The sequence below is a fragment of the Anopheles coustani genome, chromosome 3, assembly GCF_943734705.1.
Source record: "Anopheles coustani chromosome 3, idAnoCousDA_361_x.2, whole genome shotgun sequence".
In the NCBI taxonomy this organism is placed as follows: domain Eukaryota; kingdom Metazoa; phylum Arthropoda; class Insecta; order Diptera; family Culicidae; genus Anopheles; species Anopheles coustani.
The window spans coordinates 43,409,473-43,436,702 of record NC_071288.1 but is presented as its reverse complement, the minus strand read 5'-3'; the positions used below and the strand labels follow the sequence as shown (position 1 = coordinate 43,436,702).

The following is a 27,230-nucleotide window of genomic DNA, read 5'->3' as shown; positions in this document are numbered from 1 at the left end:
GTTGGTATTTCACAATATTGAAGCACTGGTTTGAATGTTTCACAATATTATTGCCAAGTACCACCGTGAGCTAACGCTTCCAGTGCAATACAGCGTGCTGGGCACAAACGGTTCCTATCTGAAGACAAATTCGTTTCTCCCAACAATGATAACGTTATCCGACAATGTGTGACGAAAATGATTCCCCCCCAATAAACGAGCGGTAAATTAGCAACATCTATGAGCAGCCGACTGATGAGGTTTGTCTCAAAATGGTGAGCACGAAATGTTGGGAAAAGGATTTGTATACACAAAAATGTAGAACATGTTTTTCGGTATTGGAATTCATCATCAACTTTCGGGGTTCAAGGTCAACGAAACATGTTTCATTTATGATTAGACGCACACAACTACAAGCTTATGTATCGCGGAGATCGAATAACAAAACAGCGTTGAGGTAATGGTAAAAAAGAACCACTTAGGAACATTGAAGATAGGTGTTGTGATTGACGAACGCCGCATTATCGGACGAGCGCTGTTTATCTTTTCGTGAGGCTAAATAAATATAGCAACAACATAAAGCATTCCCCTGCCCAGTCGAGACCCTAGCTTCAGTGTGTTGTACGTGTTCAGTGTCATAAACGCGCCATGATGGACGCTCCTAGCTGGCGCACGGTGGAATTTTTTAGTGCCATAATCGAAGCCGAGTTCGCCAATCAAAACGATGGACCGATACACGTCAAAGGATTGCACATCGGTGAGGCCAACAGCGAAACGGCGGGCTATATGTCTCTCATCCACCGAGTAACGCTCGAAGTGGAAGTTGGACCATCCCGAGAGATCAAGACGCTGTCGTACATCGTGAAGGAAAAATCAGACCAAGCGTTTGGTGGTTCGCTGAGTGATCTTTTGTCCGTTTTCCCGAAAGAACGCGTATTCTACGAGCATCTGCTGCCGGAATTTGAACGTCTCTGGTTAAAAGCGGGTGGTGTACGCTTTGGGCCAAAGATGTTCAAAGCAACCGATGGCCATGAAACGGTGATCGTTATGGAGGATCTCAGCCGAAGCAACTTTCGGATGAGACCGAAAAGATACGGACTCCCAGTGGAAGATGTTAAAGCGATCCTTTCCAAGGTAGCAAAGTTTCACGCGACGTCTGTTGTGTACCTGGAAGCGGGAGGTAGTTTCTCCGAACACTTTACCCGGGGAGTCTATTCAGAAGGGACTATCGACGCCATAGAAGATTACTACGAAGTTCTCTACAGTGCTTTTGTGAAAAGTCTCGAGGCGCGAAAATTAGCAGAGGAATATCTTAACGCTTTGGTAAGATGTGGAAAGTTCTTGAGAGTTTAATCTCTTCTATTTTAATTCAACGGATTTTCGTTTTCAGAAACAAATCGATGGCCGCTTGCTAAAGGAATGTTGCCGAGTTTTGCGTGTCAACGCAGCGAATTTCAACGTTCTAAACCATGGTGACTTGTGGTCCAACAATGTGATGTTCGATAACGATAACTTACTTTTGGTAAGTGTGAGCCAAAACGATTAAACTTGCATCTTATTGCATTTTATTTCTTCTTTCCCAAAATAGCTGGACTTTCAAACAGCGTTCTATGGGTGTTTTGCTTCGGATATTCTCTACCTGCTAGTCACAACCGCCACTGAAATACTTTGCGATGAGCTGGAGGAACTGCTGCAGTATTACTACCGGCAGTTGGTGAATAGTTTTACCGCACTTGGCTACAATAAGCCGATACCGTCGTACGACGAGCTGTTCAGGCAGATACAAAAGTGTGGGGTACTCCTTCTACCGCCTTTATCGGAAGCCGTGGCGATCATGATGACCGGTCTCACGGAGGCCAGCGATATGGAAAACATAACTTCTGATCATCCGGCTGGAGCCGCCTTGCGGAACCAAGTGTATAGTAATCCGGCCTATGTTGCACTAATAAACAGGCTCCTACCAAAGTTGTTCAAGTTGGGACTATTTACAAACTTGACCGATAGACCTGAGTCTTGAGAATGGGTCCTGTCCTGACTTTTTCTGTTTTCAAATAAATATATTTCTCTTTTCCTAGGTCGTTTTCCGGGCAATTTAAAATTAAAAAATACCATGTTTATTTCAAAAAGTGTGACGTGTACATACTATCAATGTAGAAACTAAAATAAACATAAATGCTAGTTTTTTAAAATTATGTCATGTTTAACTGAAAATGTGTCGACCCCTGAAGCGGATGCTAATTATTGCCGTAAGAAAATTAAAGCTCCAGCGCTTAGGGGTTCTTGGCGCACAGGGAGCATCGGCGTATTCCAGCTCGCGTTTCAAGGTCGACCGACAAGTGGACACACACAGCTATAACTTCCAGAATTGAAGTTAGTAAGAGCCCCAACATGATGCGGGGTAATGTGTAGTTGTTGAATCATGATGGTTCCATTATCGACCGGGCATTGTTTATCTTTTCGTGACGCTAGATAAATAGAGTTACAACATAGGGCATTTCCCTGCCCAGTCGAGTTCCCTAGCTACACTGTGTCGTAGGTGTTCAGTGTCATAGGGTTCCACGATGGAAGCTGCTAGTTGGCGTTCTGTGGAGTTTTTTAGAGACATAATCGAAGCTGATTTGTCTCCGCAGAATGCCTGTCCTGCGGTTGTGAAAAAAATACGTATTGGCGAGGCAAACAGCGAAACGGTGGGCTATATGTCTCTCATCCACCGAGTAACGCTCGAAGTGGAAGTTGGACCATCTCGAGAGATTAAGACGCTGTCGTACATCGTGAAGGAAAAATCAGACCAAGCGTTTGGTGCTACAGTGGTAGATGTCTTGTCCGCTTTCCCGAAAGAACGTGAACTTTATGGACATGTGCTGCCGGAGTTTGAACGACTGTGGCTCGCAAAGGGCGGTGTGCAGTTTGGACCAAGGATGTTCAAGGCGACCGATGGCCACGAAACGGTGATCGTAATGGAGGATCTCAACCAAAGAAACTTTCACATGAGATCGAAACGATACGGACTCCCAGTAAAGGACGTTAAAGCGATCCTTTCTAAATTGGCAAAGTTCCACGCGACGTCTGTGGTGTACCTGGAAGCGGGAGGTTGTTTTTCCGCGCACTTTGCTGAGGGAATTTTTAGAGAAGATACAATTGGAGTCATAGGAAGACACTACGAAGTTCTCTACGGCGCCTTCGTACAAAGTCTACATGAACGAGGTCTACCAGAGGAATATGTTACGCCTTTGGTAAGCCAGGGAAAGTTAACTTTTTCTTGCAGTCACACAATGTTTTTTCGTTTTCAGAAACAAATCGATGGCCACTTGCTGAGTGAATGCTGCCGAGTGCTGCGTAAGGATTCCGCGAATTTTAACGTTTTAAATCATGATGATCTATGGCCATGCAATATCATGTTTGGGGAGGATGATGTTCTGTTCGTAAGTAAATTATTTGATCGCACATGTGTGGAACAAACAATCATAACTACTTATCACCTATGCTTGCAACAGCTTGACTTCCAAACCGCATTCTATGGGTGTTTTGCATCTGATATCTTGTACTTTTTGATCTCAACTGCCACGGAAATGCTTTGCGATGGACTGGTGGAGCTGCTGCAGTACTATTACCGTCAATTAGTGGATAGTTTTCAAGTGTTAGCTTATGGTAAGCCGATACCGTCGTACGACGAGCTGTTCAAGCAGGTACAAAAGCATGGAGTGCTTATTTTACCTACCCTGTCGGAGGCCGTTGCCATGACGATGGCCAATGTCGTGGAGATTGTCGATATGGAAAAGATAAGCACTGATCATCCGGATGGAGAAGCCTTGCTGAAACGCGTGTACAATAGTCCGGACTTTGTTCAGCTAGTAGACCGGCTCATACCAACGTTGTTCCACATGGGACTATTTTCCAACTTGACAGACCAAAACGAGGGATGAAAGAAAGCGAATTTAAAGAAAATTATTATAAACATTTTAATTTAGGAGGTTAATAATTTATTTAAACATTTAACTTGTACATTGAAAGAAATCCAACTGGACAATGCTAAAAGTATTATATAATTTCGAGAAATAGTTATTCACTTCAGTTGACAGAAGCGGCATCAGGTGTCAGTAGACCACGGTTCTTAAAGTACGGTAGCAGCATTTTCATCTGCTCCTTGTACCGGTCGTTGTCGAACAGTAGCTTCTGGAACTGGCGTCCTGCCTCCGTTTGTGCGACAGCAGCCTCCACCGACGCGTCCTCGCTGGGATCGGCCAAGACGTACGGTAGGTCGATCACGGTAGCTTTGATGGCCGCCAGAAGTCGATCGTTGAAGGCGATTTGCAACCCTTGCAACGTCGGCATCGGTTTGGTGTATCCAAGAAGACGCAAGTTTTGCACCAGTTCTTTCTGGTAGAATCGTACAAACGCTGCCTGCTCTGATAGCTTCAGGCTTTGACTAACTGAAGAGAACAACAGCTGGATCACATCGAAGACCGGTGAGCCCCAGGTCGGGAACTGATAGTCAACCAGGGCCACCTGCGCAACGGTGTCGCTAGCGTAAGAAAACAGTATGTTGTTCATCCAGACATCGCCATGGTTCAGCACGTTGAATCCATTGGAATCGACGGTCCACGTATCGACAAGAAGCCGATAAATGTGCCGTGAAACCCGCTCCAAATCTTCGGCATACTCTTCAGCAAAGTCCCACCCCTTCATATATTCGAACAGGCTGTCCAGTGAGGGCTCGAACAGCTTGTCGGTTTTTTCGGCCATCTGATAATCGCTGTATGACTCGGTAAGTATCGCCGGAAGCGGCGGACCACTCTCACCGTAGACGGCTGATGCCGCATGAAACTTTGCCAAATGCTCGAGTGCGGCCTCGGTGTGAGCTCTGTCCAAGCCTTCCTGCCGGTTCGCCAACCGGTATCCACTCACCGTGAGGTCCTCCATAACAATCACCTCCACCGGCAGCCCGTTGGGCGGCTTGTAATAATTTGCCGCTAGTTTTACCGTGCTTCCCTTAGCCCGGTACAATGCCTCAAAAGCTGGGATCAGCGTTTCGTAGAGATACCGTTCCCTCACGTACATATCCTTATCCAGCGAATAGGCAGCGGCATTTCCCTTCGGCGGAGCTTTTACGATGAGCGAAAGGGTCTCCTCTGTAGCTGTACTGGCTCGGAGCATATCCACCTTTACGGAGTACAGAGCGGCCGCATAATTGTCGCCCTTCTTCGCAGCGTTCTTCACGTACGCCCCTCGTACGGTGCGTTTCTCCACGGCGTCGTTGCCAAACTTCTGCTGCACCACGTGCTCGACGAATTCCCTGTCCAGCCACAGTGGCAGCTGCAATTGTGGGTCGCAATCGATCCCTGCCGCACGTTGCACTCCCAGCTCCAGGATGTCAAACGCACCCAAATTGTAGAAATGCTCCATAATCTGCGTCATTTGTCGCACATACTCCGGGTTGTTGTACAGCTTCAGTTTGAAGTTGGCACCGGCTTCTCCCATATCGAGCATCAGATCCATCGACGCATCGTCGGTTTTCTCCAGCAGCACCACCGGTAGGAGGGTCAAAGCTATCACGAAGCCAAACAATCCGTGACCGATGACGTCCGAGTGTAGCTCCTTTAGCGTAGGCCGCTTTTCGGTGTAATCCAGGAAGTTGAGGTTTTCCATCAGTTGTTCGTGGTAGTAGCGAATAAAATAATCCAACTGGGGAAGGCGAAGATCACTATTGACGGAGGTCATCAAGAAGTACAGCAAATCGATCGCCGGGGAAGACCAAAAGCTTATCTGATAGTCGATCTGGGTGAAAATCATGACGGGTGTGTCATTATCAGGAATTCATTTTTTGATTAATGACACACTTACCAGCACGATTTCATCAATCGCATTGTCGGTGGTGTAGTGAAACATGATGTTATTACACCACATATCACCGTGGTTTAGTACATTGAATTTTTGGGGATCAGCGCGCGAGACTTTAAGTGAAGCATCGAACATATCCATGCCCCAATGTTTCTGAAATGTGGAGAAAAATTAAATGGCTTTCATATAGCTATGAAACGTTAGAAGTACATGATCTCAAAAATTAACATACCATTAAGTTGGCAAAGAACTTGCCCTTCTCCGACCAGCCGCTTACCACCATGTACATAAACGCACTTTGCATCGCCTGAAGCTGTTCGTGCATTTTGCGTCCCTTCTCCGCAAACATGCCCTCGAGCAGCCTCTGCTCCGAAGGCCCTCGCTGGCCATAGTAAACCACCGACGCAGCATGGAACTGCGCCATGCATCTCAACACCGTTAGCGTATGGTCCATATCCATACCCTGGCGTCGATTCACCAGGCGGAAGTCGCGATCCCGCATGTCCTCCATTACGATCACGTCGGTCGGCTCAGTGCCGTGTTTCAGGCAGCGAGGTCCAAACATCACATCCGTTCGGCCACGCTGATGGTAAAGTTGTTCCAGGCTCGGTAGCACCTTCCCGTACATCGTCATCTCCTTCGGGAACAGGTTCATCTGCTGGATCAACTCGTCCGTCAGACCGAATTTGGGTAGGGCCTTCACGATTAGCGACACGGTTGTGTGGCCTTCGGAACCGTGCACCTGCACCGACACCGCCACACGGTACAACACCGACGCATAGTTGTCGCCAGCTTCCGTCGCAGGTCGCACGTCCAGATCGGCTATCGTAAAATCGGTCACCGGGAGCGTCAACTTCGCTGCAATCGCATCCACGAAAAACTCTTTCGTCATCCACTCCGGGACGGTGGCCTTGGGAGGTGTAGCCATCGTTATTTTTACTCAACAGATGGGGCGGGTCGGGTTAAGACTTTTTTTTATCCACCAAGCACACACTGTTCGAGGTGATCGCCGCAACCGCGGAAGAAAAACTGATGGGACCGCTTACTCTCCGGCCAAATATATTTGAAGATAAACACTTTACCTTTTTTACCATCGAGGCTGAATGTGTTGGGATCAGTAAAGAAAAGGATCGACGTTACATGGATCTTATTTGTAGGCAGTGCAGTGAACACTGGAGTGTTCAATGTTGGTAGCTTGGTGTCATATGAATTTCAATTTGTGCATTTGCAAAATGCAAATAAAAATTTAAAAATATTAGTGTTCTCGTAATACGTTAATAAGTTAGAGTTGTTTAAAAATATCAATTACGTAAATTGAAAAAGTATACAATATATCATTTTGAGAGTTCTTGCTTATAATACAAAAGATTAGCGAAAGTTGGCTATTAGTTCTGCCTTAAATATTTCTGAATTTTTAAAAATATTTATTTAAGAAATACATACTATCTCATACTGGTGGGATTGATTTTATGACGTGTTCGTTGTTATCTGCTGCATTATTATTGGATTCCCCACGCCATCCCGGTTAGCGTCATTGCTTGGAACTACCACATTCTTGCGCAACTTTGACCGATATTGAAGGCATGTCGCTCTTCGCTTATCGGCCCGGTCACGTACAAAAATCGCGTGATATATCCTTCTATGGTAAAGTTAAATCTATTTCTGTGATAATAACCACCGTAACGATAAGGTGCTCATGCCTTGTTTGTGTCTGACATAGCTATATAAGGAATTTTTTAACCTATCAACATGGTTCCTCTAACCGGGCGGCTCTAGGTCCGCATGGTAAATTATTTACGATTTTCAATCTTTTTTTTCGCGTTTCAATTCAAAACATAGCGCGCATCGACTCAATGGGACACATGAATGGCTGAAAACTGGACAGTCATGCTGACACATGTTAGATCGATGCGTAAATTCGACATTTGATAACGCGTGCCAAGTAGAGTTGTGTAATTCCGATTAAAATTCGAGATTCTGAAAGACTCTTTGCTTCGTTTTCGAGATTCAGGAATCTTTTAATGAAAGATTCACGAATCCCACAGATTCATTAATTTTGAAGAACAAAACAGAAAATCCCATAAAATGGGAAGAGAGACACCTTTTTTTCGAGGCATAATCCACACCAACTAATCATAAAGATTCGTGTAAGTTTAATGAAAGATTCATGAAGAATCATTGATGTTTTCAAGATTCAGCAATGTTTTAAGATTTGAATCTCAAAAAATTAATGAATTAATTTGAATCTCAGGCGAAAGATTTATATGAATGAATCTCGCCTAAAGATTCATAAGGCACAACACTACTCAGTAACATTGAAGCTAGGTTATTGTGACTGACGAACGCCGCATTATCGGACAAGTGCTGCTTATCTTTCCGTGAGGTTAAAAAAAGCAACAGCATAAAGCATACCCCTGCCCAGTCGAGACCCTAGCTTTAGTTTGTTGTATGTGTTCAGTGTCCTAAACGCGCCACGATGAACGCTTCTAGTTAGCACACGGTGGAATTTTTCAGTGCCTGTTAAAAAAACTGGGTCTTATTGGTACACTTAATAAGTTTCAACTACTTATTTGTAAGAACGGAAATTCTGAACACTGTGTCTTAACGTAGTGGTGTTAAAATTTATCTCGTTCTTCCTCGGCGGTGGCACAATCCAAAAAGAACGACTTTCTCGGCGGCATATAATATATATATAATAGATCATCGATCTGCCTCGTTCTCCATCCTCTCACGCTGGGACGTTGACACGACCATGCTTCTCGTGCCTCATCTACAATTGGAGTAATAGGAAGACACTACGAAGTTCTTTACAGCGCCTTCGTACAAAATCTACATGAACGAGGTCTGCCAGAGGAATATGTCACGCCTTTCGTAAGTGGTGGGAAGTTAACTTTTTCTTGCAGTCACACAATGTTTTTCGTTTTCAGAAACAAATCGATGGCCACTTGCTGAGTGAATGCTGCCGAGTGCTGCTTAAGGATTTCGCGAATTTTAACGTTTTAAGTCATGATGATCTATGGCCATGCCAAATCATGTTTCGGGAGGATGGTGTTCTGTTCGTTAGTGAACTACATTTGAGCGCACATATGGGGAACAAACAATCAAAACTATTAACTTATGTGCTCGTGTGCCTGTTGCTTGACTTCCAAACAGCATTCTATGGCTGTTTTGCTTCGGATATCTTGTACGTTTTGATCTCAACTGCCACGGAAATGTGATCATACGACGAGCTGTTCAAGCAGGTACAAAAGCATGGAGTGCTTATTTTACTTACCCTGTCGGAATCCGTTGCCATGACGATGACTTGACGTCAGGATGCCCGGCACCCCATATAGCTCAGCTAACTCGTGGTTTATCCTTCTCCTCCACATGCTTTGCGCACACGCACCACCAAAGATAGACTGGACCATTTGGATCTCAGGAGCTTGTGGAGCCCATAGTGGGCCTGATTCCCTTGAACAATGCGCCTCAGGATTTCGCAGCTTACGTTGTTGTCCGGAACTGCGACAGTGCCGAGGTAACAGAACTCCTCTACTACCTCAAGTTCTCGGCCGTCCACTGATACACTGCTCTCCAGCCTGGCTCTGTCACTATCCCAACCAAGGCCGTACCCTCCCCTGTACGAGAGTTTCAGTCGACTGTATGCCTCGCACACCGTACTAGTGTTCCGCCCGATGAGGTTGACGGCTTCCGCGAAAGCGGGTGTCTATGGTATCGAAGGCCGCCTTGAAGATCTGGAGGATCTGCCATAGAATAAAGATCTGGTCGATGGTGAATTTGCCTCCAACAAATCCAGCTTGGTAGCTTTCAACGAAATCTGTAGCAAGGGGCGCGCAGTCTGCAGAAGAGTATCTGGGATAGGATTTTGTAGGCACCATTGGCTCGAATATTGCGACTGTGGCGAAGATTGCAGTGATGGCTCGAAAGTTATCACAGTCCATTCTGTCACCCTTCTCGTACACTGGGTGGATAACATCCAGATTCCAGTCTTCCGGTGTCCTTTTCTGCTCCCAGATTTTCACAATTAGCTGGTGCATACTGACGGCAAGCTCTACCGAACCCATCTTTAATAATTCGGCCACCAGCCCATCGCTGCCAGCTGCTTTGTTCAGTTTCAGCTGCTTGATGGCACTAGTAACTTCGCCCAAGGATGGTGGGGGCACATCGTCATCTACCTCCTGGCTAATATGCTGCTCGCTTCTCCTTGCGTCGTTGCAGGACTCCCCTAATTCCGCTCCGTTTAGGTGTCCGTGAAGTAGCCCTTTCACCTTTCGATCACCTCTCGTTCGTCCGTAAGAATGCTACCGTCCTCGTTTGGACACATTGGGATGTTTGGCGTGAAGCCGCCTCGTGTCTTCTTCAACATCCTGTAGAATGGGAGAGTTTCCACTAATTGAGGAAGCTGCACCATCAGTTGTTCGTCCAACTGCTCGATGCGACGCTTCTTGCTCTTGAAGAGCAGGATTTGCTGTTTCCTCAGTCGTTTGTAGTGTTCGAACGTTGTTCCAGATGGGACTATTTTACAACCTGACTGACCATAACGAGGTATGAAAGGAAGCCAATTTGTGGAATACTACTAGACACATTTTAATTTATGAAGGTTAATAATTTATTTTAAAATTTAACTTGAGTATATGAAAGAAATCTAATTGGAACTATCAATGCTAGCAAAATGTTTTAAAATTTCGAAACATAATTATTCACTTCGAATGATAGAAGCGGCATCTGGTGTCAGTAGACCACGGTTCTTAAAGTACGGTAGCAGCATTTTCATCTGCTCCTTGTACCGGTCGTTGTCGTACAGTAGCTTCTGGAACTGGCGTCCAGCCTCCGTTTGTGCGACAGCAGCCTCCACCGACGCGTCCTCGCTGGGATCGGCCAAGACGTACGGTAGGTCGATCACGGTAGCTTTGATGGCCGCCAGAAGTCGATCGTTGAAGGCGATTTGCAACCCTTGCAACGTCGGCATCGGTTTGGTGTATCCAAGAAGACGCAAGCTTTGCACCAGTTCTTTCTGGTAGAATCGTACAAACGCTGCCTGCTCTGATAGCTTCAGGCTTTGACTAACTGAAGAGAACAACAGCTGGATCACATCGAAGACCGGTGAGCCCCAGGTCGGGAACTGATAGTCAACCAGGGCCACCTGTGCAACGGTGTCGCTATCATAGGAAAACAGTATGTTGTTCATCCAGGCATCGCCATGGTTCAGCACGTTGAATCCATTGGAATTGACGGTCCATGTATTGACAAGAAGCCGATAAATGTGCCGTGAAACCCGCTCCAAATCTTCGGCATACTCTTCAGCAAAGTCCCACCCGTTCATGTATTCGAAAAGGCTGTCTAGTGAGTGCTCGAACAACTTGTCAGTTTTTTCGGCCATCTGATAATCGCTGTACGACTCGGTAAGTATCGCCGGAAGTGGCGGACCACTCTCACAGTAGACGGCTGACGCCGCATGAAATTTTGCCAAATGCTCGAGTGCGGCCTCGGTGTGAGCTCTGTCCAAGCCTTCCTGCCGGTTCGCCAACCGGTATCCACTCACCGTGAGGTCCTCCATAACAATCACCTCCACCGGCAACCCGTTGGGCGGCTTGTAATAATTTGCCGCTAGTTTTACCGTGCTTCCCTTAGCCCGGTACAATGCCTCAAAAGCTGGGATCAGCGTTTCGTAGAGATACCGTTCCCTCACGTACATATCCTTATCCAGCGAATAGGCAGCGGCATTTCCCTTCGGCGGAGCTTTTACGATGAGCGAAAGGGTCTCCTCTGTAGCTGTACTGGCTCGGAGCATATCCACCTTTACGGAGTACAGAGCGGCCGCATAATTGTCGCCCTTCTTCGCAGCGTTCTTCACGTACGCCCCTCGTACGGTGCGTTTCTCCACGGCGTCGTTGCCAAACTTCTGCTGCACCACGTGCTCGACGAATTCCCTGTCCAGCCACAGTGGCAGCTGCAATTGTGGGTCGCAATCGATCCCTGCCGCACGTTGCACTCCCAGCTCCAGGATGTCAAACGCACCCAAATTGTAGAAATGCTCCATAATCTGCGTCATTTGTCGCACATACTCCGGGTTGTTGTACAGCTTCAGTTTGAAGTTGGCACCGGCTTCTCCCATATCGAGCATCAGATCCATCGACGCATCGTCGGTTTTCTCCAGCAGCACCACCGGTAGGAGGGTCAAAGCTATCACGAAGCCAAACAATCCGTGACCGATGACGTCCGAGTGTAGCTCCTTTAGCGTAGGCCGCTTTTCGGTGTAATCCAGGAAGTTGAGGTTTTCCATCAGTTGTTCGTGGTAGTAGCGAATAAAATAATCCAACTGGGGAAGGCGAAGATCACTATTGACGGAGGTCATCAAGAAGTACAGCAAATCGATCGCCGGGGAAGACCAAAAGCTTATCTGATAGTCGATCTGGGTGAAAATCATGACGGGTGCGTTGTTATCAGGAATTCATTTTTTGATTAATGACACACTTACCAACACGATTTGATCAACGCCATTGTCGGGGGTGTAGTGAAACATGATGTTATTACACCACATATCACCGTGGTTTAATACATTGAATTTTTGAGGATCGGCGCGCGTAACTTTAAGCATCGCATCGAACATATCCATGCCCCAATGTTTCTAAATCGTGGGGAAAAATTAAATATTGAAATATCTATATCCGATACTTTGGAAGTACAAACGCCCAAACATTAACATACCATTACGTCGGCAAAGAACTTGCCCTTCTCCGACCAGCCGCTTATCACCTTGTACAAAAAGGCAGTCTGCTGCGCCTGAAACTGCTCGTGCATCTTGCGTCCCTTCTCCGCAAACATGCCCTCTATTAGCCTTTGCTCCGAAGGCCCTCGCTGGCCATAGTAAACCACCGACGCAGCATGGAACTGCGCCATGCATCTCAACACCGTTAGCGTATGGTCCATATCCATACCCTGGCGCCGATTCGCCATGCGGAAGTCGCGATCCCGCATGTCTTCCATTACGATCACGTCGGTCGGTTCGGTGCCGTGTTTCAGGCAGCGAGGTCCAAACAGCACATCCGTTCGGCCACGTTGATGGTACAGTTGTTCCAGGCTCGGCAGCACCTTCCCGTACATCGTCATCTCCTTCGGGAACAGGTTCATCTGCTGGATCAACTCATCTGAGAGGCCGAGTTTAGGCAGGGCCTTCACGATTAGCGACACGGTGGTGTAGCCTTCGGAACCGTGCACCTGCACTGACACCGCAACGCGGTACAATACCGACGCATAGTTGTCGCCAGCTTCCGTCGCAGGTCGCACGTCCAGATCGGCTATCGTAAAATCGGTCACCGGGAGCGTCAACTTCGCTGCAATCGCATCCACGAAAAACTCTTTCGTCATCCACTCCGGGACGGTGGCCTTGGGAGGTGTAGCCATCGTTATGTTTACTCGATGAATGGGTCGGTTCGGGTTATGACTTTTTTTGGTGTCCACCAAGCGATAATTGAATGCGCGGTTTCGGAGTAGCAAAAACTCTTGTTCGATGTGATCACCGCAACCGCGGAACAAAAACTGATGGGACCGCGGACTCCCCGGCCAAATATATTTGAAGATAAACACTTTACCGTTCTTACCATGGAGACTGATTGTGTTGCGATCAGTCAAGAAAACGATCGACGTTAGATGGATCTTATTTGTAAACAGTGTAGTGAACACTGGAAATTCAATGTTGGCTGCTTGGTGTCATATGAATTTCAATTTGTGAATTTGATTTTTTAAATAAAAATTTAATCTGTTTTCTTTCTTGTCATATGTAAAAATTACAGTTGTTTAAATATATTAACTACTTAAAATGAAAACAAAAATATACATTATTTCATTTTGAGAACAATGATAAATGAGTTCTTGATTATGGTTTTGGTTTTAAATATTTATGGTTTTAAATATTTCTGAAATTTTGAAAAATATTTATTAAAGAAATGCAATCCATCTCACACTAGTGGAATTGATTTTATGACGTGATCTTTATTATCTGCTAGATTATTATAGGCTTCCTCACACCATCCCGGGTAGCTTCATTACTTGGAACTACCACAGTCTTAGACAATTTTGACCGATATTGAAACCACGCTCTTCGCTTATCGCCCCGACCACGTACAAGGATCGCGTGCCATGTCCTTCTATGGTCAAATTAAATCTCTTTCTGTGATAATAACCACCATAATGATAAGGTGCTTATGCTTTGCGTGTGCCTGCGATAGCTATATAAGGAATGTTTTAACCCATTAACATATTTCCTCAAACCGGGCGGCTGTAGGTCCGCATGGTAAATTATTTACGATTTTCAATCGTTTTTTCTTCGCGTCTCAACTCAAATCATAGAGCGAATTGACTCAATGGGGCACATGAATGGCTTAAAACTGGACAGTCATGCTGACGCGTGTTAGATCGATGCGTAAATTCGACGTTTGGGAACGTGTGCCAAGCAAATACTCGGTTGTTCGTAGCGTACGGTTGGTGTTTATTTGTGACTCTGTTGTTTATATGTCGTCATGTCGAGGAGGGAGGAACTCCTACCCCTCCTCAGGTACTCTTGTGGTGAAGAATGCCACGATTGCGGAAGAAGGGAAGCAGCATCTTTAGTTGCTCCCTCAAGTCATCGTTATCTAAAAGAAGCTTTTGAAATCGTTGCCCCGCTTCGGTGTTGCTGCCGATGTCCGTATCATGCGATGCATCAACCGCATCCGGAACTAATAGGAATGGTAGCCCGACCAACACTATCGTTAACCCGTACAGAAGAGCATCGTTGAAATCTACATGAAGCTGCTGCAACGTCGGTAAGGGGCGCCGGTAGCCGAGCAGCAAGAGATTGTCCACCAGCTTCTCCTGGTAGTAGCGCACGAAGTAGTTCAGCTTCGCCAGCCTCAGCTCCGGACACACGGAGGTGAATAGAAAGCTGTGCAGATCGATCACCGGTGAGGCCCAGCAGCACATCTGGAAATCGACCAGGGTGACGCCGGTCGCACGGTTTGCGTTCGAACCAGTGCCATAGCTGAACAACATGTTGTTGACCCACAGATCGCCATGGTTGAGCACACAGAACCGACCTTCCCGTGGACTGATGATCTTGACCAGCACACTGAATACATCTTTGGCTAGTGCCTGCAGATCGGCATGGTACTCCGCTGCCCAGTCCCATTCCGCCATGTAACCGATCAGGTTGTCCAGCATCGGCTGGAACAGTTCCTTGCCCATTCGGTCCATGTTTTCGATCACTTTCGGTGCGACGAACTCTTCCGACAGGGTGTTGCCCTGCTCCACATAAACCGCGGACGCGGCATGGTATTGCGCCAACAGCTCCAGTGCAAGCTCGGTATGGCTCTGGTCTAGTCCCGCGCGGCGATCCGCCATACGGCTACCGTCTTCGTAGGTCAGGTCGTCCAACACCAGCACATCGGCCGGGAGTTTTTCGCACACCTTAAAGCACCGCGGACCGAAGTGCACTTCAACTCCCCGTTCCCGGTAGAGCTGCTCGAACGCTGGCAGGTACAGCTTGTACATCTGAACCTCGCGCACCGAGTACTGAAGGTAGGACATATGCTGCGCCAACGCACCCTTCGGTGGTGCCTTGACGACGGTCGAGAAGTTTTCGATGACGCCCGTGCGACGGTTTTGCACCTCCACTCTGGCACGGTAAAGCACCGACGCATAATTGTCTCCCTTTTTCGTGGCCAGCTCCAACCGGACGCCGCGAATCGTACGCTCGTTGGCCGCACACGCTCCCAGTTTGGACTGCACGACGTCCTCGAAAAACCTTCGATCGAGCCACAGTGGCAGGTCCAGCTTGCCAACGCACTCGATCTCCGCCGGACGCTGCACCCCAAGGCCGGTAATATCGAACGCGCCCGTATCGTGGAAGTGCTCCATCAGTACTCCCATCTGCTCGACGAACGTCGGATTGTTGTACATTTTCTTCTTGAACGCCGTCCCGGCGTCGCCCTGATCGAGCATCAGATCGATGGACGCGTCCTCGGTTTTCTCCATCAGGCAGATGGGCAGTATGGAAAACGCCGTCGACAGCCCGTACAACTGCCGGTCGATGAAGTCCGAGTGGAGTTCCTGCAGCGTCGGGCGCACGCCGCCAAAGCCGAGCAGCGTCAGGCTGTCGCTCAGATGACGATGGTAGTAGCTAATCAAGTAGTCTAGCTCGCGCAGCTTCAAATCGGCGCGCACCGACGAGAATAGGAAATAGTTAAGGTCAATTACTGGCGAGCACCACATGCTCATCTGGAAGTCAACCTGAAATCGACAAATTACTTTATAGTTGCCCGTTGCTACGCCTTGACCTATTCGGTAATCTGTTGACCCAAACTAGCAGCAAGCTATTCGTAGCAACAGACGATACTTACGAGGGTGATTTCCCGGATCTTTTTATCGTCGGTGTACTGGAACATCATGTTATTGCACCACATGTCTCCATGGTTCAAGACATTGAATTTGTTAGGATCGGGTTTGGCGATACGTAGCAGTGCGTCGAACATGTCCATCCCCCAGTGTCTCTGTGGAGTGAGGAATACAAAATTAGTCATACATATTGGTATGACGATAAAAAGTAAGAAAAATAATTTAATTACACTGATAAGATAATAAACTAAACTATCTACTCGAATCGGTAATTTTTCTATTTTTTTGAGGATTTTTTTTAACAGCTTTTCTAGCAAAGATCTTAATGGCATCCATTCCTTATCCACCATGTGTATAGGGTAAAGATTTGAAAAGGTTACCATTTTCTTAATAAATTTTCTAGACTATTAAAGGATCAGTTACTTTTAAAAATTCATTATAAGGAATGGGGGTCCGCGACAGCCGAGCGGTAGCGCCAGTAGCGGTAGCGATAGAAAATCCGTCCATGAGCGCCGGGGTTCACCACCTTGACGGCGTGGGTTCGAATTCCATCCGAGATCGGACCCTCCCTTGTACGAGAGTACTGATTATCCACGTACACATAGTGTAAAAAGTCTCGTAAGCCCTTAACGAGGCAGGCATGACCAACAAGTTTGTTACGCCAAGAAGCAGTATAAGGAAAAGTGGATGCGCGTTAGATAATTGATGTGAATAAGGAAAACATGTTTTAACATTGAACTATAGTCTCACTTAAACTCACCATCAGTTCCGCATAAAACTTGCCCTTTCCTGGCCAATTGCACATCGTTTCGTACATGAACACATCGTGCATCTCTTGAAATTGTTCGAACATTTTGCGATTCTTCTCGGCGTACATTCCGTCCTTGAACTTGTCGTCGAACGGTCCATTCTTCTCGTGCAGCACCGCCGAAGCCGCATGGAACTGAGCTAACCGTCTCAGCAGGGTCTGGCAGTGCTCCAGGTCGAGCCCATCGCGCCGGTTGGCCATGCGAAAGTCGCGATCCTGCAGGTCTTCCATCACGATAATGTCCGTCGGGTCGGTGCAGTGCTTCAGACAGCGCGGACCGAAGGCAACCTCCACGCCACGCTCCCGGTACAGCCGCTCGAACGCCGGCAGCATCTCGGTGTACATGGCCGTCTCCTTGGGAAACACATTCATCGACATGATCATTTCCTCCGACAGTCCCATACTGGGAAGCGCTTTCACGATGAGCGACGCGGTACGGTGTTGCTTCGTCGGTTCCACTGTTGAAGTCAAACGGACGGTAACGCGAACCCGGTACATGACCGACACGAAATTGTCTCCGGATTCCGTCGCCGGACGTACGTCCAGCTCGTCGACGGTGAGCGCCGTTTCGGGCACGTCAAACTTTTTGGCCACAGCATCCCGAAAGAACTCGTTCGTCATCCACTCGGGAATGGTGACGGGCTTAGATGACGCCATGTCTACGTTTGAGAGATTAGATTTGCGTCGCGGACGAAATAGAAAATACAACGGGTTACAACCAAGACGAACCAACCGTCCCTCACGGATGCTTGCGTTAAACTAATTTGATGAGGCCCGGACGGCGGTCAGCTAATGTTGATTTGTTTCTCCTGGCAAGGGATGTTATCTATCTTTTCGAACGGAGTGCAAATGGAAATATCAGGCACTGTTCGCAAGCATGTCCCATTTTTTTGTTTTCATGGTCGAAACAATGACACAATTGTGTTTACTTAACGGGCGCTATGCGGGGGGGGATAGTATTTGATTTCTAAAAATACTATTCACTCTACATGCGGCGCTCTGCTAGGGGGATATGAAACGATCATTAATAAAAACCTTAGCGTAGTGATGAACCTTGAACCGAAATATACGCACAAAAAAAACAAGCGGCGCATCAAATTGATGAAATTGGCGCTTTTTGCTAGGCGTATGCTAGATACACTGTACTTAGACCGGACCATAACGAACAATCGTCGTGTGGCTTTTTCCTGTGTGTATATCAGGAGGCTCGCGCTGTACTTAGTCGATAAGATAGTAAACTGCCGCGTGGCTCTAACTATCAGTCAACCGGTAGATCATTTTCATCTTTAACGCGGCGTCATCGCCACACTCGCGGCACGCACCATGTTATCGATGAATGCCCAAAACGGGAGGATTTTGGCACGAGCCGGTATCGGTAGCGGAAAAAAAAATTTCAGTAGAGTAATGCGAGGCAAACACGCTGTGACTATCAGCAAAACAAACAAAATATTCGAAATATATTACCTCAACACTGATTGTAAACTTGTTGAGCTAAACAATAAAAAAAACCTAAAAGTTGTTTTTAATAAGTGGTCCATCAATCACGTCGCATTACAAGCTGGAAGAAGAAAAGATAAGAAAAGCTGGTTAAAAATGCTGCAACTAGCTTAAGGTTTAACTCCTTTGTGTATCTTTCGAACGTCGCAACGACGGCATAAAAGGTCCCAAGAAAAGTTGGTTAAAAATGCTGCAACTAGCTTAAGCTTTAGCACATTTGTGTATCTTTCGAACATTAAAGTATCTATTATTGACACAGCTGTCGTCATGTTCCTTATCCTTATTAGATATCAAAGGATGTTGTGGATAAAAATAGGCTTTTACCTGATCATGGGCCAGTCGCTACCATAATCTCGCCTGTCCTGAGAATTCTAAACTTTCAAAATACCACAATTGTACCCTCTCGAGTGGAGTAGTCTCAGTCACGATGATTTACATAGGTTTTATATATTGCCAAAACTTTACCCTCATTACCATTGGCTATTATCTGTAAGTTTATTATTTGTTCCATTTTACAACCACTGAACCACGTGTTGAATTTGGCTATATTCGAACCAAGGATATTTTTTAAGCGCGCGGTTTTCAAAATATCCTTTTTTCAATTTAGTAGTGGTGGGAAAATCAAATCTCTCAAGAGATTCACATCACACGATTCAAATATGATCGAAGATGCGGATCATCGAATCCGAGTCCCAATCCATCTAACAGTAATGTGTTGATGGTCGTATCCGATTTTTTCTGTTAACAAAATTGAATATTATAAACCTGAAATATCTAGAAAAAGTAATATAATTCATTTTAGTTTCCTCAAACTTTAAAAACTAACACCACGTCCAGACTACAGCGCGACGTCGCCTGACAGGCGCTGCACTCCATATAAAAAAAACCTTGCGCGAAATCGCGCGAATCGAGCTAGGTTTTTTTTTTGTATGGAGTGCAGCACTTGTCAGGCGATGTCACGCTGTAGTCTGGATGTCGCTCCATGGGACTTTAGAACACCTCATTCTAGACTACATCGTCGCGAAACGCGACGTTTCGTGACAGTCACTGAACTCTATACAAAGAAAAAATCTAGAGCGAATTATGACACAGTTTTTTTGTATGGAGTTCAGCACCTGTCACGAGACGCTGCCGTCTATAAACCGTGTCAGATAGTCGACTTCCTCCGATGCAAGTAAGCTGAAATCGATGTCCGTACTAGCACCGATTGTCTCTACATAGAATCATATCGTGACTAATTCAACTCACCTCGGGTTTGAATCGAGTCTCATCAAATTAAAATAGATTTGGATCACGTTTGAAAGAGTGCCAAATGAATAAAATCTAATTCAAATTCCAAACGAATCAAATCTATTTCGAATCCATCAAGTTGGATCCAATCTATTAGCCTCCGTTAAGGGAGCGAATCTTTGAATCTTCCGTATCATGATTTTGCCAACACTAGTAGCAGTGCTTGACAGCAGAAAACCGCTATGACAGCAATTGTCAAAGCCGCGATGCCTCTTGTTTGAGAGGAAAACTGCGATACCGTACAGTTGGTGATAGATTTCGTAAAAAGAAGCTTCATTTCACATCGTGTGTGTGTTTTATGACGGGAAACTTGTAAGGTAAACCGGACAAACAGTGGTGTAAACCGTTCTCGCCGGAAGCCGAGAGAAGTGTTTGGTTGTGGTTTTTCCGGCCACGAAATGTGTGATCCATGGCCAGCCGTGCTGAGTGCACCGTCGACTTCACATTCGCTACTGCCACCACCAACCGAGAATGATCATCTGTTCGAGGAGCTGGTGGAGAACATCGTCTATGTGGGCAACCTGCCGAAAGAAACGGTGCTGACTGATCTGATAGAACTGTTCAAGTACGCCGGACGCATTGAGCGCGTCGCCTGGTACGGGGAGCACCGTACCGATATCAACACGAAGGTTGCCTTCATCCGCTTTCGACACGCGCGCCACGCGAAGGAAGCCGCGAAATGGGATCGAGTGCGCTATCACGACTCCGTGCTGATCGTGATGCAGATATTAAAGGATCAGTTGTTCGACATGAGCGTATCGATAATAGTGCGAAACATCCGCGATGGTAGGTACTGCCTGGGACGCTAGCCAGTGTTGATCTTTTGAGCACACCCGATCGAAGCAGAAGCACCATGATTACATTCGCTTTCTATTGTTTCTACAGATACAACCGACTGGCAGCTGTACGAAGCGTTTCGTAGGTTCGGCAAAATATACGGCATTCTGATACCTACCCATGGTACTGCCTACGTCGGATTCTACTACGAGGAGGAAACGCAACGTGCCCTCGAGATGGACAACAACATGTTCAATGGCAACCGGATGCGGGTGGCAATGCTGCGACGGAATCTATCCCTGCAACAGATCGACATACACGACACGGCCAAAAACGAGGTACGGCTGTTGCGTGATATGCTGCTCGAGGTGGACGAAAAGCTCGAACAGTTCTACACCGCGTACGACGATGCGTTTAACTACTCGTCCAAAGAATACCGCAAATGGAAGCGGAAGCGGCGCCGCGTGACGCCCTTGCTGAGCGAATCGAGCTCCTCGTCGGAGAGCAGCTCGTCCTCTGTGTCGGTCATATCGAACCGGAGCGCCACCGAGGTGAAGCGCATCATGTGCGGCTCGAACGAGGAAAACCGCTGTCTGGGCATCTTCGGCATGAGCCCGGAAACGACGGAGAAAAAGCTGATGAAGCTGTTCTCGCGCTACGGTCAGGTGAAGGACATCAAGCTCATCTACGACGGTAAGACGAACGTGTCGCGTGGTTACTCGTTCATCTACTTCAAGCACGCGAGCGACGCCCGGCGGGCGCAGCGCAAACTCAATGGCACCATGCTTGATGGACGCAAGGTGCGCGTCGATTTCAGTCGCAGCAAGCCACACGAGGCCCGTGCCGATCGCCGCAAACGTTCCCCGCCTCCCGCTGCCTCGACCAGCGTCGACCACGAACGGTGCTGCCACCATGGCCGGGGAACGCACCACAAGAAGCGCAAGAAGCGACGCGTGTGCTACTCATCATCCGACTCCGAGTAGCAGTAGTAGGCCATGGGCTGGAGTGTCGTGCACGGATCAACAAACACACACACACCCACACACTCGAAACTAAGGTGTTTTCTTCGACTTTTTAACCTTTCATTTCATCAGGACACTATGATCGCCTACGAACGACAGTTTAAATTTGCTCACGGCGGCAGTTTCGTCAAGTTTTTTATTTACCTTTTTTCCCTTAATTTTAGGAACCATCTTGTTTAAACGTGGATTGCCTTCGCGAATGGCCTAACGCCTCCCGCAGCCGGGAGTGATTGTGCGCTATCAACTTTCGCATTGAATTCAACTTCCAAAAAAACCCCTTACCTGCGCGCACCAGTCGCAGCAGTCAATCCAACAACTCAATTAAAGCACCATCGAAAGTAAACGCAATCCAAAGCGACATGTTCTAATAAGGAAACAAACATCAATCAAAACTGGAAACAAAAACATAATGATACCGATTGAAGTTGTCCCGTAAATTTACATTTATCTTTATTCATCGTTTATTCGTTGTGCCGGACAGTTCGTTCGTGTTGGTTTTACTATCTCTTTTCCCGCGTTCGATACGTTTTACATCGTCTCAGCTGTATATAAACTTAAGAAGCTATGGAAAAATAGCTAAGGATAAAAATAAACCGAATTGCCGGAAAGGATTGAGGAGCTATACACACAGGAACGTATATTTTTTTTTTGTAATGAAACATGTAGCCAGGACAAAGTGACGTTGGTAGGATCTATATGTACACACACGCGCAGAAAGGCATGACAGTGGACGGCCAGTTTGAGCGCGAAAAAACTAATCCCGAAACGAGAGGAGTGTACAGTTTACCCCTTCGTCGGGAAAATTTTGCGTGCCGTACGCTTTAGGGAAAGTGTGTGCTGTAGAGGGCTGAACAAAAAAAGAAAATGAAAAAAAAAAACACAAACACACACACATACACACATGTGATGAAAGGTAGCATCGCCACGTCTCGTTGCAAATTGCACCTGAAGAGATTATTTTCTATTGGGTTGAAGGAGCCAGGATGCACGGCAAAGGACACAGACGGTAGGGCTAGGTAGAGAGGGGTTAACGATTGGATAGGTTTGGATACGCAACGATTTGTTATGTACATAAGATTGTTGAACGGCGACACCACCGTAACGGTTCGATATGCCAAACGATGTTAAAGGAAACTGTTTTACGGAAAGAAAGTGCACGGCAAAATGAGGAACTCTCGTGTGCGGAACTCAAACGCGAGCTTTAGTGAGGATGGGTGGGTTTTTTTTAGTAACAGGGCGCGCGCCAGTGAATGCGCTAACTTAAACGAGAAACAATAGACTCGAGTACAAGCAGGTACCAGATTCCCGTAACTCTCACAGGCGGGAAACAATAAGAAGACGCGTGTCGGTGTGTAACCGGAAGGATTTTTTTTTTTAATCTCTATAACCGTCAACTCGTGCGTTTTTGACGACACGGTAATGGGGGTGCGTTGGCGCAAATCCCCCTGCCTGCCTCCCGGAAGCCTCCACTCAACACCGGATCAACGCTTCAACGCTTCTTCAACCGAATCCATCAAACCTCCAGGTCAATCTTTCTCCTCTGGTCCGCTGGGCTCTTCCCTCAACCGGTATGGTGCTGCGGTACGGAGGCTGCCCCGTATGCCGCGATGTAGTCGCTACCATTGACGACACCGACGCCCGACGCGGCCACCGCAGCGACGGCGGCCGCAGCCGCAGCAGCCCGCTGTAGCGCCGGATGTTGGTGGTGATGGTGAAGGGGTTGCTGCTGCTGCTGCTGCTGTTGTTGCTGCTGCTGGTGCTGGGCGTTCATGTGGTGCGAGCTGTTCGTCGGACCGGTTGGCGTTGCCGTCGTGGCCGCCGCCGCCGATGACGACGACGACGATTGTGGGGCAGCGGTGCCCGCCGACCCGTGATGGCTGTGATGTGCCGGTTGGTGATGAAGTGGGCCATGGTGATGGTGCGGATGGTGTGGTGCCGCCACCGGCTGCTGCGGGTGACCACTGTGGTGCTGGGGGTGGGCATGGTGATGATGGTGGTGATGGTGCGCATGGTGCGGGTGCACCGTGGGGTAGAGCTCGGGCGAGCGGCCATCGTGCGTCGGTGTGCCGGCCAGCAGCTCCGACATGAAGCCGATGTACGTGATCGCGAGCCGCAGTGTTTCGATGCGCGAAAGCCGCTTCTCGTACGCGAATGTCGGCACCTTGCGGCGCAGCTTGTCGAACGCCTCGTTCAGGTTGAACATCCGGCGGCGCTCGCGGATGTTGGCGGCACGCCGCTGCGCCATCGATGCGACCCGGCGGCGCGTTTTCTTCTGCGCACTGGACGAGCCGCTCGACGGAGCGGGCTGGGCACCGCGGGGCGATAGCCGTTGGCTCACGAAGCTACCCACCTGCTGCCGGGGCCAGATAGCTAAGGGTAGGGAAATTTAGGGAAATTCAAAAGCGAGGAGCAAGGTGAAGTGGAAAGAAAATGAGAAGTACAAAAAGAGAAAGAAACACGTGGAAATCAATAATCAGCCGTCGTCAAAGGTTATCAAAATTATATCCGTCACTCGCCGGTAGCGCACACTCCAAATTCCCAATCAATATTCTCGCCGATTCGCACCGGGGTAATCAACTCAAATCCTTCCCTCAGTTTTCCAATTGCCATCTTCAAGCAACGCCCATCCACGAATGTGCGCTCGCGATCAGCGATCACTGCACGTATACAACCTTCAACAAACGGATACAAAAAAAAAATAGCTGGCCGCATAAGCAAACGCAAGCAACAACCACCCACAACCAATATGGCCGTATATGTATGTACAATGGAAATAAGAAAAAAAAAACGGAAGAAATGTATGCATGCCTGTAGATAAAATATAATCGTATAATCATATTAAACACGATATATCCCATGGAAAACGCATCTGTCCCGAAACGCGTTCCGACGCTGAGTTTGTGTTTTAATTTCCGGTGTATTTACGTTGCTCGGTGACTACGATCGTTCTGATCGTTCCGCCTGTGTGGCCGTTCGATCGCTTCGTGGTGTTTCGTGCCCTTCCATGACGCCATCAAACAAATTGGTTCTACAGGATCTTCCCGTCCTCCGCAAATCAACATGCACACTTTCCGTTTCGTCGCAGGGTCAACTCAATGTTCAAATCAACTACTGCAAGACCACTTTCTCGATCCACTGGACAGCCACCGTCAAACTCAAAACGACCGGGTTAAACACACACTATCCGAAATCAACCGACCCAACCCGCACAACCCGGTGGGAATCAAATGGAGTCAATTGCTCAACCTGCTCACCATGTTCCTTTCCGGTATGTTCACACAAAAAAACACAAATTGCCGCTTTCTGTTCACGATTTCTACCGTTTTGGATGCCATATTACCATTTCCTTTTATCGGAACACAGGTAGACCGATTATGCTGCTTTCTTTTAGTTTGAATGGTTTAATTCCAGATGCTTCCCATGCGATGGTAACCGAATCACGTTGGTTCGTGAGCGAAGGTAAGTGCTTGTTGAGAAATATCGTTGCAAAATCTAGTAACTTAACCGGAAGCTCAATTGTTTGAAGATGTTTAGTTTGCTCAAAGCACAACGCAACCCTGTTCCCTTCGGTGGGTTACCCAAGATAGAAATTAGTTATTGATCCCGGGATGATTTGATAATTTTAAAACAAATATATCCGGATCTACATGGCAAGCCATTTGAATAACAAAATAAGCTCCTAACTGTCCCGTCGTATTTTATAATATGGACTAAAACAAATAATTGTTAATAATGTTCTTGAATAAAACAGTCTGTGTACCGCTGAAGTCAAATGTTTTGCTAGAAGTCGACAGATTTTGATGTTTAAAGTTCTATATAGTTGAATTATTAGTCTTAAAGCTCTAACGTTCAACACTAACAGATGCTCCAACATAACCTAAACTTAAACAAAATAGTAATAGGTTCATAGTAATCTACAGTTTGAAAAACTAAGATCTTCTGCAGATTTTATACAAGTCAGTGCCATTCGATTTGTCCACGAAAATGTCAGCATTGCCTTACCGGCAGGAAAAATATTTTTCCAACAATTAGCCAAATTGAAAAGAAAACGGAAATTTTGCCATGCAGCTAAAACCGAGATTTTCCGAACCAACTTTAACTTTTAATACCTTCTACAGATATGTGTTAATTAATGTGTATATAATATTACTGTCGCAATCAAGTTGAGAAACACAAAAGTGACATTACTTTTAATCGCCTGACAAGTAGTGGCGGTACTAGGCAGCAAAGAATTGGTTTCTAAATCTTATAATTCGAAGATCCTCATTTTCATTTTCAAATAAATAGATGTACGTCAAAAACATATTTATTGTTTCTGATGATGTGGTTTGCTTCTGTGAAGAATCCTCTGATCCTCTGATTCTCTAATTTACAATTCCTGTAAAACTCTGATTTACAATTATAACGCAAGACGTAACTGTTATAAACAGGATTTAAAAACCGTTATAAACACTGAGCTGGTTGGTTGTCCGTAGCTAAAATATGATGCCAACGCGTGTGCATAAAGAAGATTTTTTAATTGAATGAAGAAGAATTTTAAATTAAACCAATTTATCAGTTATGAGGGAAAATCACCTGGAAAAAACACAGGAATTTTTCTACTAACAGATACAGTATATTCCTAATTGATTTTTAGCATTTAATTGTGCCCAAAAATTAGCGATTAATCGCTCTTATATTTTTGTAAATTCTCCAAATTGGTTTATATTGTTTTGCAATATTTCGTTCGTTAACAATTATATTTATTAATCAGCTTCAATCAACATTTTTTGTTAGGTGGTTTAAACCTTTTTTCCATCTAATAAACACTGTACAAAAATAATCTTTTTGTTGTTCAATACATTTCCATAAAAATGTAGTTAAACATATTTTGGTCGTAAAGAAAATGTTCAGAAAACCCTCCAAAATGAGAACTAAAAGTTGCACTTGATTTTTGTTAACTTTACTATGCATTTGAGTTGTTTCCATACTCCCCAATCGATTTTTTTTCGTTGGAAGTTATCCATACCTAAATCTGCACACGGAAAACCGGCCATCAACTCGGGATAGTGCACCATCGGCGACGGATTTTCCTGACCCCAAATGGGCGTAAATGGTGCCACATCCGGCGGGAACGGTGGCTCCATCACTTTCACTGATTTGCTTCGTTCGCTGTTTCGATACCGAGCACTTTTATCTCACATCGACCCGTCACAATGTGGTACAGATGATGTTTTAGCACCTTAAATTTCGCTAATTTAATCGTTTCCTTTAGTATCGTTGATTGATTCCTTTACACCTCTTCTCCGTAGGAACCTCCGGCACAAGTGGTCTCCATTTCGACACCTTTTGCAAGTGACCAACCAACACAATTTCACAGCCTCCGAAGAACTGTTCTGGACGAGCGTCGAGATCCGACTGCCGAGGATGTGACATCGGGACACCCCAGGGAGAACTCGACTCGAACAGCACCAACGGGAACCGAGCACCGGACGGGGAGGGTCTTCGTCGTCGGTGCCTGGTTGCATTATTTTTAATATCCTTGCATCTGTGCTCGGCTGTCGCATAGCGTTCCGGTTGCCCTCGAGTTTTCCCGGCATTCGTCCCTTCCCGGCTAGCAGTAGCAGCACAGTTCGACACGATTGGTGGTAGCAGCTTGCGCGAATGGC

The 27,230-nt window shown here is 46.6% G+C and overlaps 6 protein-coding genes across 6 annotated transcripts; 2 read left to right on the top strand and 4 right to left on the bottom strand.

Annotated features, from left to right (window-relative positions):
- The first annotated feature begins 627 nt into the window (after positions 1–627).
- On the top strand, positions 628–3,902 carry LOC131261650 (uncharacterized). Its single transcript, XM_058263637.1, has 5 exons — positions 628–1,302; positions 1,370–1,501; positions 1,568–1,915; positions 2,532–3,401; positions 3,474–3,902. The coding sequence occupies exons 1-5, from the start codon at positions 628–630 to the stop codon at positions 3,900–3,902; spliced, it is 2,454 nt and encodes an 817-aa protein (XP_058119620.1).
- A 145-nt stretch (positions 3,903–4,047) lies between these two features.
- Positions 4,048–6,745, bottom strand: LOC131261634 (uncharacterized). Its single transcript, XM_058263636.1, has 3 exons — positions 6,050–6,745; positions 5,821–5,970; positions 4,048–5,754 (listed from the first exon to the last, which is right to left on the bottom strand). Exons 1-3 carry the CDS (start codon positions 6,743–6,745, stop codon positions 4,048–4,050), a joined length of 2,553 nt encoding a protein of 850 aa, XP_058119619.1.
- Positions 6,746–10,513: 3,768 nt separating this feature from the next.
- Positions 10,514–13,221, bottom strand: LOC131261618 (uncharacterized). The gene is made up of 3 exons (XM_058263635.1): positions 12,526–13,221; positions 12,296–12,445; positions 10,514–12,229 (listed from the first exon to the last, which is right to left on the bottom strand). Exons 1-3 carry the CDS (start codon positions 13,219–13,221, stop codon positions 10,514–10,516), a joined length of 2,562 nt encoding a protein of 853 aa, XP_058119618.1.
- A 635-nt stretch (positions 13,222–13,856) lies between these two features.
- On the bottom strand, positions 13,857–17,653 carry LOC131260589 (uncharacterized). The gene is made up of 3 exons (XM_058262355.1): positions 16,949–17,653; positions 16,194–16,343; positions 13,857–16,083 (listed from the first exon to the last, which is right to left on the bottom strand). The coding sequence occupies exons 1-3, from the start codon at positions 17,651–17,653 to the stop codon at positions 14,368–14,370; spliced, it is 2,571 nt and encodes an 856-aa protein (XP_058118338.1). The 3' UTR covers positions 13,857–14,367.
- Positions 17,654–20,011: 2,358 nt separating this feature from the next.
- On the top strand, positions 20,012–22,521 carry LOC131261294 (uncharacterized). Its single transcript, XM_058263293.1, has 2 exons — positions 20,012–20,569; positions 20,669–22,521. Exons 1-2 carry the CDS (start codon positions 20,182–20,184, stop codon positions 21,541–21,543), a joined length of 1,263 nt encoding a protein of 420 aa, XP_058119276.1. The 5' UTR covers positions 20,012–20,181; the 3' UTR covers positions 21,544–22,521.
- A 622-nt stretch (positions 22,522–23,143) lies between these two features.
- Positions 23,144–26,708, bottom strand: LOC131261293 (protein Fer3-like). Its single transcript, XM_058263292.1, has 3 exons — positions 26,591–26,708; positions 23,405–23,952; positions 23,144–23,305 (listed from the first exon to the last, which is right to left on the bottom strand). Exons 1-3 carry the CDS (start codon positions 26,706–26,708, stop codon positions 23,144–23,146), a joined length of 828 nt encoding a protein of 275 aa, XP_058119275.1.
- Between the last annotated feature and the right edge of the window lie 522 nt (positions 26,709–27,230).